This window comes from Pongo abelii, chromosome 6, assembly GCF_028885655.2.
Source record: "Pongo abelii isolate AG06213 chromosome 6, NHGRI_mPonAbe1-v2.0_pri, whole genome shotgun sequence".
NCBI classification, from domain to species: domain Eukaryota; kingdom Metazoa; phylum Chordata; class Mammalia; order Primates; family Hominidae; genus Pongo; species Pongo abelii.
The window spans coordinates 88881841-88902602 of NC_071991.2; the positions used below are offsets into that span (position 1 = coordinate 88881841).

The 20762-nt window shown below is 37.8% G+C and overlaps 1 protein-coding gene across 1 annotated transcript in view; it reads left to right on the top strand.

The window, feature by feature from the left end:
• Window positions 1-1730: 1730 nt before the first annotated feature.
• ABCB1 (ATP binding cassette subfamily B member 1) overlaps window positions 1731-20762 on the top strand; it is a 106996-nt gene continuing 87964 nt past the window's right edge. Inside the window, exons 1-4 of the mRNA XM_024249653.3 lie at window positions 1731-1884; window positions 2448-2521; window positions 7277-7325; window positions 17419-17587. Coding sequence (XP_024105421.1) covers window positions 2454-2521; window positions 7277-7325; window positions 17419-17587 — 286 coding nt within the window. The 5' untranslated portion in view covers window positions 1731-1884; window positions 2448-2453. The remainder of the gene's footprint in view (window positions 1885-2447; window positions 2522-7276; window positions 7326-17418; window positions 17588-20762) is intronic.

Here is a 20762-nt window from a genome sequence, read left to right on the forward strand (position 1 = left end):
TAGGGAGGATTTAAGGCCATTCAAAAGGATACATAAAATACAACAAGATTACATAAATGAAAGGTGAGATAAAGGAACAAAGCAAAACAAAAGTGAAAACAGAGATCATAGGCACAAATAAGATTAAAAATGCATGTGATGAAGATGAAAGCTTATACATTTACCCCAGATGGACCACAGGGTTGTTGTTAAGCCTTTAAACAGTGAACAATGCTGTACAGATGCATATGCAATTAGAACACGTGGAAAAAATAGTGGACTGTTAGAAGCCTAATTAACAATTTGTAAAAAAAAAAAAAAAAAAAAAAAAAAAAAAAAAAAAAGAGGTCGGGCGCAGTGGCTCACGCCTGTAATCCCAGCACTTTGGGAGGCAGAGGCGGGTGGATCACGAGGTCAGGAGATCAAGACCATCCTGGCTAACACAGTGAAACCCCGTCTCTACCAAAAATACAAAAAATTAGCTGGGCGTGGTGGCGGGTGCCTGTAGTCCCAGCTACCTGGGAGGCTGAGGCAGGAGAATGGAGTGAACCCGGGAGGCGGAGCTTGCAGCGAGCTGAGATCACGCCACTGCGCTCCAGCCTGGGCGACAAAGCAAGACTCCGTCTCAAAAAAAAAAACCAAAAAAACAAAAAAACAAAATAAAAACAAAAGAAAACTTCATTGTATTGTAAGGCCAAGAACAAAATATATCAAGGTAGGGAAAATTTGTAGTCAAGAATAGAAAAAAATTATGGCTTTGAAGTATGAGTTATTTAAAGAAAGTGGAAACATCCTCAGACTATGCAGTAAAAAACAAAGTGATTTTCTTCTTCTAAACTTATGCAATAAACTGATAGGTGATATGTGAAAGTCATAGAATGTAGACTAGAGGATACAACGAACCTATTTCCTCTAGGTTCGTAAGAAGTAAGAAAAGCTCTGATGTGAGTTAGCATTGCTTTACAATTTGAATTGTGCAGATTGCACATACTTTTCCTCAGTTTGAAGCAAATAGTGGACAGGAAAAAGTATTAAATGTTGGCAGTAAATATGGAAGGGAATTACAACTAATGTAATATGCTAAAACATGCTATGTTTATTTTACTAATTTGAACTAAAATGTAAGAATTTGAAATGCCCTGGAAAAACACGGGCATTGATCTGACGTCTGAAGTTTTAAAATATTACACACTTTGAAATAGCATTTGTACCTTGAAATACCTGTCTCTCTATATTTTTTAAAACTTCCTTTTTCTTTCATTCCATTTATCATCAAATAAAGGATGAACAGATGTAACTCAGAAACCGTCAAACATGCTGAAGAAAGACCACTGCAGAAAAATTTCTCTTAGCCTTTTCAAAGGTGTTAGGAAGCAGAAAGGTGATACAGAATTGGAGAGGTCGGAGTTTTTGTATTAACTCTATTAAATGTGAATCCCGAGAAAATTTCCCTTAACTACGTCCTGTAGTTATATGGATATGAAGACTTATGTGAACTTTGAAAGACGTGTGTATATAAGTTGAAATGTCCCCAATGATTCAGCTGATGCGCGTTTCTCTACTTGCCCTTTCTAGAGAGGTGCAACGGAAGCGAGAACATTCCTCCTGGAAATTCAACCTATTTCGCAATTTCTCGAGGAATCAACATTCAGTCAATCCGGGCCGGGAGCAGTCATTTGTGGTGAGACTGATTGGCTGGGCAGGAACAGCGCCGGGGCGTGGGCTGAGCACAGCCGCTTCGCTCTCTTTGCCACAGGAAGCCTGAGCTCATTCGAGTAGCGGCCCTTCCAAGCTCAAAGAAGCAGAGGCCGCTGTGCGTTTCCTCCAGGTCTTTCCACTAAAGTCGGAAATTTCACGTCTTCTTCCAAAATTTCACGTCTTGGTGGCCGTTCCAAGGAGCGCGAGGTAGGGGCACGCAAAGCTGGGAGCTACTATGGGACAGTTCCCAAGTGTCAGGCTTTCAGATTTCCTGAACTTGGTCTTCACGGGAGAAGGGCTTCTTGAGGCGTGGGTAGTGTGGAGTCCTCTGGCAAGTCCATGGGGACCAAGTGGGGTGAGATCTAGACTCAGGAGCTCCTGGAGCAGCGCCCAAACCGTAGTGGCACTGGACCATGTTGCCCGGAGCGCGCACAGCCCGCGCGGTGCGGGGACCTGGTCTCTGAGCCCGCGGGCGGTGGGTGAGAGGAAGCTTCGTCCGCGGCGACTGGAACCGGGAGGGAGAACCGCACTGGTGGCGGGCAAAGTCCAGAACGCGCTGCCAGACCCCCAACTCTGCCTTCGTGGAGATGCTGGAGACCCCGCGCACAGGAAAGTCCCTTCAGTGCCCATCGCGGCCAGAGCAGCTGGGGCATCACGGCGAGCGCTCCCTCTTACTTCTCTCTGGGTTCGACGGGGGACTGGAGGTTAGTCTCACCTCCGGCGCGCCTGAGTGTCATGCATTTGGCTAATGAGCTGCGGTTTCTCTTCAGGTCGGGATGGATCTTGAAGGGGACCGCAATGGAGGAGCAGAGAAGAAGAACTTTTTTAAATTGAACAATAAAAGGTAACTAGTTTGTTTCATTTTCATAGTTTACATAGTTGCGAGATTTGAGTAATTTATTTCTAGCCTCCAGCTCTGAAATAAATGACATATTGTTGTTGTTTTTAATTATTTTTATTTTAAGAAACGCAAGCCAGCCTTTGGAATCAATATCCCTGCTTAGAGCAGAAGTTTGTTGGCTGCGTGGAGCACAGCATATGCATTTTCCCTGTCTTTTTTGTTCTTTCTTTTAATGATACATAATATTTTACGTATTTATGAAATGGGGTACATGGAAGCGTTTTTTACATGCACGGAATGTGTAATGATCAAGTCCGGGTATTTGGAGGATACATCACCTTAGGTATATTTCATTTCTATGTATTGATAACATTTTAAGTCTTCTAGCTACTTTGAAATATGCAATATATTGCTAACTATAGTCACCCTTGTCTGCTGTCGAACATTGGAACTTATTTGTCCCATCCAACCGTTCTTAGTCATTCACCAACTTCTTTTCATTTCACCCTTTTACCCTTTCCGGCCTCTTTCCCTTAGTCTTGGTGTGCCTCTTTCTCAGCTTTCCTGCCTCAGACAGGCGGATGCTCATATGTGTTTCTGTCTTATGAACTTCTGCTTTTCAAGTGGTGTTGGTCGCCCACACGTGAGCCATATGCTGCTGGTGATCTGCTCTGTGGTCCAGGCTCTTGCTTCTGGTAAATGGCTATGTAAACATCGCGTGTTTGTGGCCTGGCTGATGAGACAGAAGGTCAAAAGTACATTTAGGTTGTTAAATGGCAATAAATATCTGTATATAATATTGGTAATGTAATCATATAGGGAAAATAATTATTTAAAGTAAATTTTGATCATGGTGCTCTTCCTTTATAGAAAATTTAAAACTTCACTAAATAGATTCATTGTTAGTAGTAAATTGTAAGATAAACTAGTAAGTTTAATAATATTAGAAACTGTAATGTAAATTATAAGATAAATTAGTAAACACATTATTATTATAAGAAACCAAGCTTTTCAGTGTAAGAGAAAAAATACAAATGTGGAAATCAAATACATTTTTAAAAATAATGTTAAGTTTGAATTGGAAATTTCAATGTGAATTCATAATCTTTTAATAGTTCATTTTCAGTCCACTGAAAGGGACAGTAACAACGAACACTGTTAGTACCAGATCTTGGTTTCTAAATACCATTCCTCCCTAAAAGAAATGAACACCTCAATAGCTAATTTCAGCCAGGTCTGGGACAGGAAAAATAGAAAGTGAACGTGGAGTATCTTGTGGTACCTGAAAATAAGGAAGTGGAGTTTAATGGAGTAGTCGAAAGCACACTGAAGCTGTCTGGAAGATGCTTCCAATGGCCAACTCTGGGACAATTTGAGCATCAAAGAACATCGTAACTGTAATCAATTTTGAGATAGTGAATGCTGCTGCTGAATGCTTAATATTCTGAGAGGAAGGAAACTGAAAGAAAGTGTGAGAGGTAGAGAAAATAAAGCAATGATCTTTAGAGAAAAATTCCAGCTATCATTTTGGAACTTCCATTGTTACAATAGATTCAGGCAAGGCTTGTCAATGAACTCTAAACTATCAGAAAAATGTTGTATCTAAGAAAATGTGGCACATATACACCATGGAATACTATGCAGCCATAAAAAATGATGAGTTCACGTCCTTTGTAGGGACATGGATGAAATTGGAAATCATTATTCTCAGTAAACTATCGCAAGAACAAAAAACCAAACACCGCATATTCTCACTCATAGGTGGGAATTGAACAATGAGAACACATGGACACAGGAAGGGGAACATCACACTCTGGGGACTGTTGTGGGGTGGGGAGAGGGGGGAGGGATAGCATTGGGAGATATACCTAATGCTAGATGACGAGTTGGTGGGTGCAGCGCACCAGCATGGCACATGTATACATATGTAACTTACCTGCACATTGCACACATGTACCATAAAACCTAAAGTATAATAATAATAATAATAATAATAAAAGAAAAAAAAAAAAGAACTGTAACACTCACCACGAAAAAAAAAAAAAAAAAAAAGAATTTTCTTCAAAATGTTTACTGATTGGAAGGAGAATGTGCTTTTCCAATTAAAGATTTTGCAGTTAGCACCTTAACCGAGTGATCAGACCTGGTATCTCTCACGGTAGAATAGACTGTAGTAAATGACTCATCACTTGGATTTTGAGTAAACAACATCACCTAGCAACTATTAATATATCTGCAAAAACATTTAGTCTGAATACAATTAAACTTGTAGACTGGGGCTGTCCAATAGATATATCATGTGAGCCACATTTGTAATTTAAAATTTTCTAGTAGCAACAGTAAAAAATAAAAAGATAAACTAATTTCATAAATATATTTTCTAGAACTCAACATGTCCAAAAGATTGGATTTTCTACATGTAATTAAAATGATTAATAAAATAGTTTACATTCTCTTTTATGATAAATCTCCTGTTTGATGTGTACTTTACATTTATTGCACCTCCCATTTGTATTCAGTTTGATACAGGTATACCCAAGATGTGGGACATTCTATAAGACAGCTGTTCTTGTTCCTTTACAAAAGTCAATGTTAAAAAAATAAAAGGAGGACTTCTAGATTAAGAGAGACTAAAGAGATATAACTACCAATGTAGTGTGTGAACATTACAAACAAAACAAAAACAACCTAAAAGTTCAACAAGGAAAAAATCCTATGGAAAACATTCTTGGGAGATTTTAATGTGCATTAGATATTAGCCAATATCAGAATTATAATCACTTTTCTTAGATGTGATAATGGCAGGAGAACATGTGATTGAAATTGAAAATTTTTGTAACAAAAATGTCCATATAAACCATGAAAAAGGCTCCATAGAGTGGAGGGTAGGTATTCCACTTTTTGTTTTTAACTTTTTATTTTTGAAAACTTGATAGCTTAAAGAATTATGTACTTATGATACAAACATTTAGGTAGATTTAACTAAGAAATATTGAGGGTATGTGAAGAGAAACAGTAAAGAAAATTGTATGATCTTTCACGTATTTCTATTATTGGTTCTATCATGGCCTATAGACTTTTTTTTTCAAATTAGAGATTATATTTTAGATAAGTAGTTCTTATTAAATTGTGTTCATTGCCATTGATTTAAATCTATTTTAACATGGGATCGTAAAGAAGCATATGGCTTTGGTAATAGATAATGCTGGGATAATAGTCCTATTTGGAATATGACCATTAGCAAAGATTCTTTATTAAAATGATGTTTGATGAATGACTTGTCTTTCTAAGCACTGTTTTTTGTGCCAATGGGGATAAGTAAGTTATCTAGTAGGGGTGAGAGTTTGTGTGAAAGTGCATTTTAGTGTGATGCAATATCTCAGAAATCTGAGGTTGCACCTTATAGTTTGGTGGTCAGGGAACAGACTTGGCATTTAAATATTGGCTTAGTTATAGCTGTGGACCTTGGACAAGTTAAGTTAACTCTTCTCACTCTTCTATATCTCTAAAAGAACAAAAATGTGTCTTCCTCATAGAATTGTTTATGAATTGTCTGTGGGAAGTGCTTACTTAGCCAGTGCCTGGAACATTGCAACTTCTCCAGAGTAGCAGCTGTTTTAGAGAACAAAAAAATAAATAAAAAGCTTAGAGCTAAAACTCAACTATTTATGGCTGTTTTTCTCCTTTCATCCTGGTTCCAGGGATACCGAAACCATGCCTTTACTGGGAATTGGGTGGGACCAAACCTGAAGAGTTATGTTTGTGTATTTTATGTCTGTCTAACATTACTCCAAAGCCAAATGGGTAAACTCTGGATTTTTTTCTTTAGAAGTCTCCTCACCTCTTTTGACCTCACTTAGTGTAAAGAACAAAGACAAAGATGAATTTACCTTATGAACTTAAAAACCATGTAAAAAATAACACAAATCTTTTCTAAAATAGTTTTTCTTTTATACCTACAAAAATACAGATGAGGCAGATTTGTTACGGTTGGTTTGCTTTCACATCCTAGGTGGCAGTTACACAGAGTAGAAAATGGCTACAGAGTTAGATTCATTTGTATCTGGGCTCAAAATAATAGTTGACCTTATGCCTGAGGACAACTTTTTGACAATATATAGAACATCATTTTTGACCATAGCTTTCTAGCATGCATTTATTTCATAATGGTCCATTTAGGACTCCAGACATTTTTTTTCACAATTAGATTTGCTCATAAAGCAAATCTTAATTTTCTTCTTAGGCTAGTTATGCCCAGCATCTAATTGCCACTACTCTTCACTAGAAAGGGAATGATTAAGAATAATATCTGGGTAGTAGATGGATAAAATATCTACTGCCATCATTACTCAAATGACAATTAAGGGGATTCATAATTAAGGGAAAGCATGAATGATTTTCTAATTAGAATAAAAACAGGGAACTCTTTTCAGTATGTATATTTTTTCTAATTGCAAAGGGTGTATGTATGTATTTATCATAGCAAATCAGGAAATATCAAAGGCACAAGGAAGAAAATATTTTTAGAGAGATTCCAGCACTCAGTGATAACCACGTATGTAGATTTCTAAGATATATGTAAACATATTTAAACATTATAAATGGGGTCATACTATTATTATCCTGTTTTTTAACTGTATAATATAGACATATTTCTTCTTCCTATTTGTCATTAAATATACGTTCTATGTTAATTTGGGTAATTTTAAAAAGTATGTAATTTTTAAAGTTTTATGTAATTCCATTGCTGTTTTGCAGTGAAAAAGATAAGAAGGAAAAGAAACCAACTGTCAGTGTATTTTCAATGGTGAGTTTTGAATTTATTAGCTATTCAAAATACTTTGGAAATTTGACATCTCCTTACATAAAGAGATATTTCATCTGATGTAAGATTTTCTTATAGGGTATGTTAATGGAGATGCAAAATAAATTGGTTTGATTTAGCTTATTTGCAGGAGATTGCTGATCATAACTTGCTATGTATATTACTAATCTACAGCCACCATTCCTGACTTAGATTTCAATTCTTCTAATGAATTATGTTGCCAGTGATCCATTACCTACACAAGCACCTCTCCCATCTGCATAGAGGGAACCAATCACATAGAATGCTGTCTTTAATGGCTCTGAAATTCTGGCAGGTTTTTTAGGTCAAAGTCCATTGCTATCAATAAAAGGTAGCAATGGATTATTTATTACTATGCAAATTTTAGGTCATTTAGGTTAGTCCATTGCAAATTTTAGTTCAAAATCCATTACTAACAATAAAAGGTAGCAATGGATTATTTATTACTATGATTTCAAATATGTCATATGCCATTATTCCCATGTGTTAAATAGATGAAAATCTAGAATTCGAAAACCTTATTGTAACTCTTCATTTCATTTTCTGGTTGCACAGTGGTTTTTTAGAAGCTTTTCTTTAATCACACTTGGAATCAGACAGGTATCGTATACGTGTGGTTGGTTGACGACCTCAGCGCTGTGATCTTGGCTCACTGCAACCTCTGCCTAGTTAATGAACTCTTATCTACCTGGATTCTTACTTCCTTTTTTCTAAGAGTACAAATTTAGGTGAACTGTTAGGTGAAAGATTCCAGAGATTAGAACCTGGAAGACTACTAAACCAATTAAGTCTAACAGCACATGCTTTATAATTCAGTCATAACACAGCAATTTTTTTAAGGTAAGGGAGTGGATACATTGTCTTGCAAAATGGATTTTAATAAATCGACTATAAAAATAGTTGTAGGTGGGGAAAAAACAGTCATATGACTTTTACACTGAGGACTCTATGGCTTCCTTATGTGATCATCGTTTCTCTGTGCTACCATTGCTCTTGCCATGACTCCTGCCTTTATTCTATCTCTACGCCCTTTGGAATTTTGGTGAGATGAGACTATGTACTTGAGTCATTCTTAGACTGCTTGAGTAACCAAGTGACAGTTTTCATTGTTACTTTCTTGTATGGAAAGAAGCGTTTAGGTTAAAGTTGTATTTATCCCCAGGATTTCAGTGCTGTCATTTTGAGACTTTCAGTTTTTATTATTTGTAGTTAAATTTTTTTAAACCTTAGGAGTCTTATATTTTAGAAAATTTAGCAGACCTACTATATAGTGGCAATGTTATCAGTAATTCATTTTAAGGCACAAAAGAATAAAAATATGGAGCTTTAATATAAGGTAGTAGTAATAGAACACATAAAGCACTATGTGCCAAGCATTGTCCTAAGTGTTTCATATTTAATCTCATTTAATCCTTACAACTCCTTTTGAGAAAGATACTATTATTATTCCAATTTTACACATGAAGAAACTGGAGCCAGACATGTTCACTTGTCTGAGGATGCACAATGGGGCCAGGATAGAGACAATATATTCTAAGCCTCTTGATGAAGTACTCTACTACTTAGATAGATTTTCCTCACATCTTTTTCCTGAAAAGTCAACATAGAAAACATTGAATGTAACTTCAATATAAAACTTATAAACACAAGAACATAATAAAAGTTTAACAATATATTGGTGATGTCACTGGCATTGCTTCTTAATAATAGTTTTCAGTGAAGACAAAAAACATTGTGTGTTCAGGGTTTCCAAGAAGCCCAGCTTCAGTGATTCACACTAGGAGGACCCAGAGGATTTATGGCTAAGGCTTATTACAACAAAAGGATACAAGGCAAAATCAGCCATGGCAAAAGGCGACTGGGGAGAAGTCCAGAAGAAACCAGGTGCAAGCTCCTAGAGTTCTCTCCTAATGGAGTCACAGGGCACACTGAATTTCCCCAAGCAATGAGTTAAGACAGCACTTGTAGAATGCTGTTTATCAGAGAAGCTCATTAGAGACTCAGTGCCCAAGGATTTTATTAGGACCTGATCATGTAGGCACCTACCCAGCATGCACAGAAATTTCAGACTCATAGAAGGAAGGCAGAACTGCAGAAGGAAGAATCATATTGTTTGTACAGATAGTTTGGCCATACTTATCAGTTAGAATGGTGGTAATCCTCCCCAAATCCAAGTTCCAGCCAAGGGCCAACCTTTGTATACAGGCCTTTCTAAACATAGCAGCCTCAGAGCTGCTGTGTTAGCTCTTGTCTGCACACAACATCTGTTAATTTATTTCCACTGAGACTTTTTAGCAATCTTAAAAAAGTGATGAAAGAAGTAAGGAATAGATTCAAAATTTTATACTAGCCTTTTAAATTTATATCAGATCTTGTTTCAACATTTACAGAAACACAAAAGTAGAATAAAATCTAAAGCAAGTGAGGAAATGCGACACATAGAGCTGGGCTGCAGTTTCTATACAAAACGAACTTCTTAAAGATTATACACTCTTGGTCAGGTTCTGTGGCTCACACCTGTAATCCCAGCACTTTGGAAGGCTAAGGTGGGCGGATCACTTGAGCCCTGAAGTTCAAGACTAGCCTGGGCAACATGACAAAACCCTGTCTATGTGAAAAGTACAAAAATTAGCTGGGCATGGTGGCACATGCCTGTAGTCTCAGCTACTCGGGAGGCTGAGGTGGGAGGATCACTTGAACCCAGGAGGTGGAGATGCAGTGAGCCAAGATTGTGCCACTGAACTCTAGCCTGGATGACAGAGTGAGACACTGTCTCAAAAAAAAAAAAGATTATATATTCTTGCGTGAATTGTGCACTGTAGATTGAACTCTGAGCTTTCTATTATGTGTGTCTTATGGAAACATTAATTTTTTTTCTAAATAGATAATACCTAACAATGTTCAGTGTTTCCCTTGTACCAGGCATTTGTTAAATACCCTATGTTTATTGTGTGACATAATCTTCATATAGGGACATAAGTCCCTGCAATTTAGGAACTCGTGTTGTTCTTGTGTTCCAGATGAAGAAATTGACTTAGAGAAGTTAAGTAATGCATTCAAAATCACAGGGTCACATAGCTAGTAAGCAGGGTAGACTCAGATATGCCCAGCTGATTTTAACAACTGTAATCATTTATGATTGGTTAAACTGTTATCTCTCTGGAATTGAAGAGTTCTTTATTGCTGCTATCTTTTGATCTTCTGACCATCTGATCATCAAAGACTACGCCACCTGGCTCAGTATCCTCCCTTTCCACTTTGGTGCTCCAACCAACTTGGGTGACTTTTATGGTTATATGGATAATCACTCCTTGATATGCACAGCTGCAATAATCATAAAAACCTACCTGTATCTGAATCTGTTTCCTCCTCCTTCTTTCCAGTTATGACAGAGTTTTAGTCTTAAGACTAATCACTCATACTTTGGCTCCTATCTCCTCTGCGTTCTCAGGGACCATGCATCGTTATTACCACTCATTCTCTTCTGTATCTTCCATCTTTCCCTCTCAACTGGATCTGTCGCATTGGCATCGACACATCAAGGCACTGTGATCTTACTGATGCCCTTCATGGAGTCACCCCTGCCAGCTCCCTTCACACACAAAAGTGGCCTTTGCGTTCTGTCTTGATTTCACCATTGACTTAGTTCTCAACCTATTGAAGCTTGGCTCCTGTTCCTGCCTCTCTCTACATTCAGTGGACATTTTAAAATTCGATCTTGATCTCTCAGCAGCACTTAGACTGTTCTCCTATATTTTTCGTATTTGCTTCTGTTATGTCACGGTTTGCTGATTTTCCTCCGGCTCTTTGGCTTTTTCTTGTGTTGCACTTGCCTGTAAAGTTAAGTTCCTCAACCCCTTATCACAGGAGTCAGAGATGATGTGGACATTCCTGCAGTTCCACAAAGCCATTTTCAAATTATTTTTTATTCTAATGCAAACTCCTTTGTCATTTGAGTTTCACTGTGCATAATTATACTATCTTCTATCTATTTTCGGTGGTATCCTCGAATTATACCACCACCCCCATTCCTTGAGGACTTTGGCATTTGATTGCTTCTACTTCATTCACCTTATGTTCCTGTTATTCTTCTGAGTATTTTGGTAACCTTACAAATAAGTCTCAACATTCTCTGACTTCTTCAGTTCCAACAACCGCGCCCCATAAATTACATGAGTACTTTAGTAAATTGCACGTGTGGACAGGATCTTGGGCTTATTGTCTGGGTGAGCTTTCCTCTATGAAGGTATAAACACACACGCACGTGTATCAGTCTTTGACCACAACCTGTGATTCCTTCCAGCTCTGCCCTGCCTCTTTATCATCCCTCTTTTGACATTGTGTATTCATTTCCTATTGCTGCTGTAGGAAAATAGCACTCACTTAGTGGCTTAAAACAACACAAGTTTATTATCTTACTGTTCTGGAATCGAATGTTTTACTGGGCTAAAGTCAAGGTATCAGCAGGATTGCATTTCTTCTGGAAGCTCTGTTTCCTTCCCTTTTTCAGCTTCTAGAGGACACTTGCATTTCTAGACTCACAGGCCCTTCCTTGCATCACTCCAACCTCTTACTTCAATCATCACATCTCCTACTGACTCCGGGCCCCCTCCTCCCTCTTACAAGCACCCTTGTGATTACATTTGCCCTCCTAGATAATCCAGGGTAATCCCCCATCTGGAGATCTTTTAAATCTGCAAAGTCCGTTTTATCATGTAAAGAAATATATTCACAAGTTCCTGGGATTACGATTTGGACAGGCTGTTGGGGGAGAATTATTCTGTCTACCACACCTGGTCAAGACTTTACTCTCTCAACTGCTCTTTCATCTCCTAGTATCCCTCTTTCTGTTTTGCTCTTCTAAAAATTTACCCATAGCAGCCACATCATACCACCTTGGTCCCTACCTTAAAACCATTAAATGCTTTCCTTTCTGCTTACACAGGAAGTTCAGTGTAAAACCCAGACTCCTTCCTGTCATCACAAAATGCCCTACATATCTGACCTCTGTTATTTCTGACTTTACTGCAGACAAATATTCTCCCTCACTCTACTCTTGTCACAGTGTTCATTCTATTTGGTCCTTGGGACACAGCAAGCTGGTTTTTACCTAAGTACCTTTGCATTGGCTCTTCCTGCCTGGAATGCACTGTCCCCAGATCATCACAGGATGAACTGTATCCTTCCTGTCACTGAAGTCTCATCATGGATGTTACCTCCTGAGAAAGACATTCTCTGACCAGCCAATCTAAACCAGGTGACCCTGCGTGTCTCTGTGTCATACCACGTATGGCTTTTCTTCTGAATATTTATCACTGTCTGATTTCTTTTTTATGTGTTTGTCTTCTCTCTGAATGTAGGCTCCATGGAGGCAGGATATTTTTTGTATGTTTTTTTCTCTGCTATAATCCAAATGCCCTAGAACAGTGCCTGGAACTTTCATAGGAACTTAAATATTGAATGAATGTTGAATACATCTATTCCCCCTTTTACTATATGCGCTAGAATGTATGTTTTGTGAGGATAGATAGCTTGTCTTACTCACTGTTTTTACCAGTAGCTAGAACCAAGCCTGACCTTATTAGGTTCTTTCAAATATTTGAAAGATATTTTAAAATATTCACATATCCCTTGAATGTTAAATGAATAAATGAATGAATGAATTCTCTCTCAAATCCAAGTCATGCTTGCCATCTAACCTGCTGAATGTTACCTAAATCTGTCTCCTGTCAGTACCTTCTACTTCTTTGCCCTGGGAAGTCCAATCTTTGGCATTCAGCACTGATCAACATGCCTTTTATGTGGTTCTGGTTCACCTTCTCTCTCTTTCCTTTTAGCATCTAATCAAACTTACTCTCTTTCTTTCTTTGTTTCTTTCTCTCTCTCTCTCTATCTTTCTTTCTTTCTTTTTTTAGGTCTTACTCTGTCACCCAGACTGGAGTACAGTGGCATGATCACAGCTCACTGCAGGTTCAACCACCCAGGCTTAAGTGATCCTCCCACCCCAGCCTCTGGAGTAGCTAGGACCCCAGGCACATGCCATCACACCCAAACAATTTTAAAATATTTTTGTAGAGAGAGGGTCTCCCTATGTTGCCCAGGCTGTACCAATCTCCTGGGCTCAAGTGATCCTCCTGCCCTCAGCCTCCCAAAGTGTTGGGATTACAGGCCTGAGCCATCATGCCCAGCGCATTTCCGTTTTTAAAAGCTCCAATTACAATTCGTTTATACTTCTATTTTACATTTCACCTGTGTTGCAACGTTTTTTGGTCTTCCTGCTCTTTGACTTTATGAGACTGAAAAGTCTTGTTAATTATTATATTTTCAAAACCAGTAACAGTACCTGCTTTTATCATATATTTGCATATTGTATGCTCAATAAGTTTCTTTTATTCTCATTTTTACCTTCATAACAGCTATGTAAGGTTTTCTGTGTTTATGAATATTTTCCTCATTTTGTAAATTCAGAAACTGAGGCTCAAGGTTATTAAGATTTGTTTCCCCTAAAGTCTCCTTCCTAATAAACTGCAGAGCAAGGGCATTTGACTGAGGCTTTTGTCCTACTCAGCATTATGTTACCACTTTCTTCAAATCTTCTCACCCCCTTCTCTCTAGAAATCAATCTTGCTTCATGTCACTAAGAAATATGAGGTTCTAGGATCTATAAGGAACTTAAATTTACAAAGAAAAAACAACCCAATAAAAAGGTGGGCAAAGGACATGAATAGACACGTCTTAAAAGACATGTGGCCAACAATTATATTAAAAAAGCTCAACATCACTGATCATTAGAGAAATGCAAATCAAAACCACTATGAGAAACCATTTAACACCAGTCAGAATGGCTATTATTACAAAGTAAAAAAATAACAGATGCTGGCAAGGTTGTGGAGAAAAAGGAACATTTATACACTGTTCAGCCATTGTGGAAGACAGTGTGGTGATTCATCAAAGACCTAAAGACAGAAATACCATTTGACCTATTACTGGGTATATACCCAAAGGAATATAAATCATTGTATTATAAAGACACATGCATTGTATGTTTGTTGCAGCACTATTCACAATAACAAAGACATGGAATCAACCTAAATGGCCATCAATTATAGACTGGATAAAGAAAATGTGGTACACATAGAGCATTGAACACCATGCAGCCATAAAAAGAAATGAGATCATGTCTTTTGCAGGGCATGGCTGGAGCTGGAGGCCATTATCCTTAGCAAACTAATACAGGAACAGAAAACCAAACACCACATGTTCTCACTTAAAAGTGGGAGCTAAATAATGAGAACACATGGACACATAGAGGGGAACAACACACACTGGGGCCTTTCGGAGGGTGGAGTGTGGGAGGAGGGAGAGGATCAGGAAAAACAACTAATGAGTACTAGGCTTAATACCTGGGTGATGAAATAATCTGTACAACAACCCCCAATGAAACAAGTTTACGTATGTAACAAACCTGCATTTGTACCCCTGAACTTAAAAGTTAAAATAAACAAATAAAAATAATAAAAAAAATACAAAAGGAAATATGAGGTTCTGAACTCTTTCAATTTTCTGTCTTTATTCCTGGAAAATTAGTACTCACTTTAATCTCCTTCCTTCCAGTCTAAGATTAAGAGATGTAATTCCAGTTTTCCCAGCTTAGTGAGAGGTGTCTTTTGATCAGTCAGCTATTTCTGTTTCCACACTTTACATCCCAAACTTGAGGGTCCCCAGTCTTTTTTAAGAATATTGTGCTCTTTTCTGTCTCAGTTTACTGTTCTTTTTGGCTTAAATGCCTTTTTTTTCTTCTTTTTTTCCTAACACTTGGTCAACTTTCTTTTTTTCTTTTTTTTTTTTTGAGATGGAGTCTCACTCTGTCGCCCAGGCTGGAGTGCAGTGGTGCGATCTCAGCTCACTGCAAGCTCCGCCTCCCAGGTTCACAACATTTTCCTGCCTCAGCCTCCCGAGTAGTGAGTAGCTGGGATTATAGGCGCCCGCCACCACACCCAGCTAATTTTTTTTTGTATTTTTAATAAAGACAGGGTTTCACTGTGTTAGCCAAGATGGTCTCGATCTCCTGACCTCGTGATCCGCCTGCCTCGGCCTCCCAAAGTGCTGGGATTGCAGGCGTGCCACCGCGCCCTGCTACACTTGGTAAACTTTCAAAGCTGGAAGGAAGCATCACCTCTTTTATCATATGAAGCCTTTTCACAAACGAGGGAATGAGGATTGACCAGTTTTATGTCTATTCTATACACTGTGCTGTCAAAGCATGCAGAGTATGTATTGCATATACATTTTTCTTTAATCTCTCTGAAGGCAGGGTTATATCTTTGGCATTTATCTCTGGATTTTATCTGTCATTGAATAGGCATTCAGTAAATGTCTACTTTCATGATCCACTTATTTTTGTTATGGCCAGTGACAGTTCTGGAGGTAAAATGTCCTGTGTTGGTGGTGATGGGAGAAATTTTTTCGTATCAACTATCTTCTCTTCCTATACTGAGGAGTTTGATATTTTGTCTACTTTAATATAATCTCTAAAAGAAGATCTCTTCCCCTTCATTTTTGTTTAAGGAAGCAGATGAATTCTTATCTAAGACAAAGTACATAGTGCAAAATTTAGCCAGTGTTTCAATGAAATATGAAAAAATATGCCAAAACATGATTCTCCCATTGTTTTGATCTGTAAATATGATGATGTTTTCAGGTCATCAACCCATAACTAACATGGAAAGTTATGCCATGAACCCAAACTTAAGCTCATTTGATTACACTTTTAAGAGCTAGAAAAACGGTAAATGCAAATACTTAAGTATCTATTAGATATTCTTTTTTACATTCTGTATCTTAATTTTCATTAATTATTTCACAATTTGACTTTACTTTTTATTTCCTGCTTTATGGACTGCCATTCATTATTTCAATAAAGAAGGTAATAACCATTCTTTATTTCTCCACTTAGCAGTCCAGTACCAAACCCCCCAGTTGCAACTGTAAGATTCGTGTAAGCTAACTTTGGGATTGGTTTCTATCCCCTTGTGAGGTATATGTAAGTTCTAAAATCTTGCTGTCTGTGGCTATGTCTTTTTTGCTGCCTAATCTCTGTTTTGGTTTATATTTCCTGCCTAGGCTTATGATTTTTTTACCCAGTTTCCTCCCTGCATTACAAATCTGTTGCCTACAGCTATACCTTGCATCCACATGATAACCTTCTGCCCTGGGATTTATCCATAGACACCCACAACTGGCTTTATCCCATTTCTGTTTTTCTTTCCTTTGGTTTTCTTTCAATCCTTAGCTAGTTCCTTGAGTTATAGGGGAACAGTATTAATCACTTCTCAGGGAGGCCCTGAGCCCATTCCTCTTAACTGTGTCCTCTTCCTGTAATTTTTTGGGTTCAGAGAAGCTTTTCTTTCCTTCCTGTGACCTGCCTACATTTAAAGAGATTATGCAGATCTCCACGGTGGGTCATTCATTATTGCCATATTCTGTCTTCTCAGAAAAAATGTTCCTTGACAAATATGCATCGGACTCATTCCTCTCTTTTTTCTGCTCATTATTGAGGACTAATTATCTTCAAATCATTTTACATTTATACCAATTCCATTGTGTGGCAGGTCTTTAACCCAAACCACTTTCTTAGAGCAACACAATGTTTTCTCCATGGTATCCTCAGAGTGGCCTTTGGCATTCAAGTTTTTGCCCAAGAGATGATAAGTGACTTCTATTCTTAGAAACTAGAGCAACAAATACTATATTATAGTACCATTAAATACTTTTACAGTTTCCCAGAATGTCCCATCCTTCTCATTAGACTTCATATAAGAAGACAGACCAAGTCCAATATGAAGAATTAGGCCAGAACTCAATGGAAGAATCAAATGTCCATTTCTAATTACACTATTGCAATAATTTAACAAAGGTAGAGGGTATCCTGGACTAGGGTGGTATCAGTAGTAGTCTGAAAAATGTTTGGATTTTGGGTATATTTTGAAGGGAAAGCAAATCATCCATGAAACTGTACTAATTGTTCCTCTGCTATTCTTTTTTCTCTCTTTAGTTTCGCTATTCAAATTGGCTTGACAAGTTGTATATGGTGGTGGGAACTTTGGCTGCCATCATCCATGGGGCTGGACTTCCTCTCATGATGCTGGTGTTTGGAGAAATGACAGATACCTTTGCAAATGCAGGAAATTTAGAAGATCTGTTGTCAAACATCACTAATAAAAGTAAGTATTGTTTGTGTACCAATTTTATTGGAAACTTGCAGCAAAAACAAGCACTTAGAGTGATGTTTGTGGATTCTTTACTAAATACACATTAGTGTGTTTAGTCCTGTAGGAGGCAGACAGTCTGAGCTATAGTTTATATTTGTAGTGAGTTAGAAAAGATAATATTTACAATCATTACAACACATGACTGAAGTGCCAGCAGAGATATGTAGAAAAAGAGAGAGCCCTGTGAAGTCAGAAATATTCTGGAAAGCTTCAAGAAGAAATATAGGAACTTAATTAGAACCTTGAATGATAAGTGGGAATCAGTTGTGAGATTTCCTAACAGATTGAACATGGGTGTAAGACGAAAAGTCCGGGATGATTCTAAAGTTTTTAGCCCTAGGAACTGAGAGGACGCAGTTACTATAAACAGAAATGAGAAATAGAGAAGGAGAGTGGATTTGAGCAATAAATGCCAGATATTTAGTTTTGGACATTGTTATATGTTGGGCTTTCTGGAAGTAGATGCAGGAATGGAAAAGTTGGGCAAAATTGTGTGTGTGTGGCGGGGGCGGGGGTATTTTAGGATAGGATAAATACTAGCTTGTGGCTTGTTTTGTGTGTTAATGGAAATGATCCAAAAGAAAGGAGAAGGTGATGTTTGAACGAGAGTGGAAGAGATTTGCTAGAGTGATATCCTTGAGAAAGAATGAATCCAATGCTGAGGAGGAAAACAGTAACAGGTGGGAAAAGTGAATTTGAGTGTCAGTACCCAGTGGTGGGTAGACGAGAAGGTGAGAATCTGTGGAAGTTTCCTCCTGATAACTTTAGTTTTCTCAGTGAAGTAGGAAGCAGGAGAATTGGCTAATAGAGACAGAGAAAACAGATGTAACACAGCTCTCAAGGAAAGTGGGAAAGTGAATAGACTACAGAAATAATCTGGGTGTAACATACATATTCTCTCTCTCTCTCTCTCGATTGGGGAGGAATGGATTGATATCTCTGAGTTTCCTAGGTTACCTCTGGTCAAGCCTAAATTGATTTAAACTAAGCTACTCAAAAACTTACAATCCAGTTTGCAGTCAGGTGGTCAAATGTTGAAAATGCCCGTTTGAGAATCTACTTGAAAATGTAGTGATACCACTTAGCTTACAAGGACCTTTCAACTTTTGAACTTTCAAGTTTCTGATGAATGCAATGAATCACTTCCCCAGAAACATGCACATGAATGTTCATACCCATCTCAGGTATACACGGATCTTTTGATATTTGTCCGTGGGTCCTCGGAACCACTTTGTGATCCTAAAAAGTACATTGTTTACCCTAAGGTAGAACTACTTCAATTCTGTGGATGCAGGTAATGAGTTGGGCCAGAAAAGTTTTTGTATGTTTGGGCTATGTAAAATTCTTATGTATTTATTACATCCTTTCACGGCATTCAAAGGGACCTGCAGAAAGATGTGCACCACCTCTGAACTGGTACCTTTCTTTTACACCATTCACCAAAGGAAGTCCTCAATGCTTTCTGAATTTATTGGTTCCTATACTTGCTATATTGGGCAATATTCTGCGGCATTATCTCTCTTACTGCTTCATAGTGGAAGAATCAAATATTTTATCACTCTCTGGTGGCTCAGCCGACCTAATGGGTACATCTCTGTCCATCCAGATCTTGCTCACTTTTTAATGACTTCCCAGGCTTCAGAACTTTGGGAAATAAATTTCTATTGTTTGTATGTTAATACATACAGTTTATGTATTTTGTTATATCATCCCAAATGGACTAAGACGCATAGTAAACTTACTTACTTAATAGCATGCATGAGTTCCCAAAGAGATGATCATCTAGTTGTGAAGACTAGCTCCTTTCTGGGTAGGCCCATGTGTCTATATGCCTATCAAAATCTCCTAGGCTAAACAGGGGCCACATCACCACAGCTTGCCAGCTGGTAATTTAGATTTCCATCTTCATAGATATCTAGTTTCCAGTTGAGGTTGTAGTTCACATTGCACTCCTTGCCAATCATTCCCATTCAGCTCACTCTTCTAGTCTTGAGAATGGGAAAGGGAAAGCTTAGAGAAATATTTGAAAGTTTACTTTTGTTATCCTCTTAAGAGGTGGTATATTTAGTGGTTAGCAATCATACTGTGGAGTCGGACTGCCTGGCTCAAAAACCACACCCTTACCAATTTTTAGTTTTGAGGTTTAGGGAATTTATTCATACTTTAGTTATTAAGTTGGATAACAATAGAACCTACTTCTCAGGATAGTTGTGATATTTAAGTGGATTCATTCATTGAAGAATCACAGAACAAAGTCTAGTCATAAAAAGTACTCAGCAAATATTAGTTACTGTTATTATCAACAGGCTTTCATGTTCCTCACAAATGAAATTACATAACTTGCAATGATGATATGGTTCCTTATATAATTTCTTCTTTACAAAATCCTGTGATACTACCTCAATTTTCACAGTTGTTGAAAGTTTGGGACATACCCAAAGTTACTCAGTACCTACTATAGATGTGAATAATCATCCCTTTAGGTAGAATTTCCTTATTACTGAATCACCAGCCATGCCTTTCAGGGAAGGTAGGTGTCCTCCAACTATGACCCCTGGGCTAATTTGGCCTGCTGCCTCTTTTTGTACAGCCTGTGAACTAAGAATGGGTTTTACATTTTGAAATCTTTGAAAAAAATCAAAAGAAGAAGTTATATTTTGTGACACATGGAAATTATGTGAAATTTAAATTTCAGTACCTGTAAATAAAGTTTAATGAAACGTAGCTACACCTATTCATTTACATTTTATGAATGTAAGCAGCCTATGGCTGCTTCTATGCCACAATGGCACAGTAGAGTAGTTGTACAAACCATATGGTCTGCAGAGCCTAAGATATTTACTATCTGGCCCTTTATAGAAAAAGGTTTCCAATCTCTGAGGTAGGGTATTGAGTGAGGGGTTGTATCTTCAATCAATCCATCAATTAATTTGTATTAGAGCATTCTGTGTGCCAGTCATAGTACATGCCCTCATCATTCCCAACTCTTGAGAAGCTTAGTGTAGTGGGAGGGATGGACAAGCGAACCAATAAATACAGTTGAATATGATTAGTGATATAATACAGAGATAAATAAAATGCATTGGAAAAAGAGAGAAAGGACACCTGACTCCATATAGAGGAATCA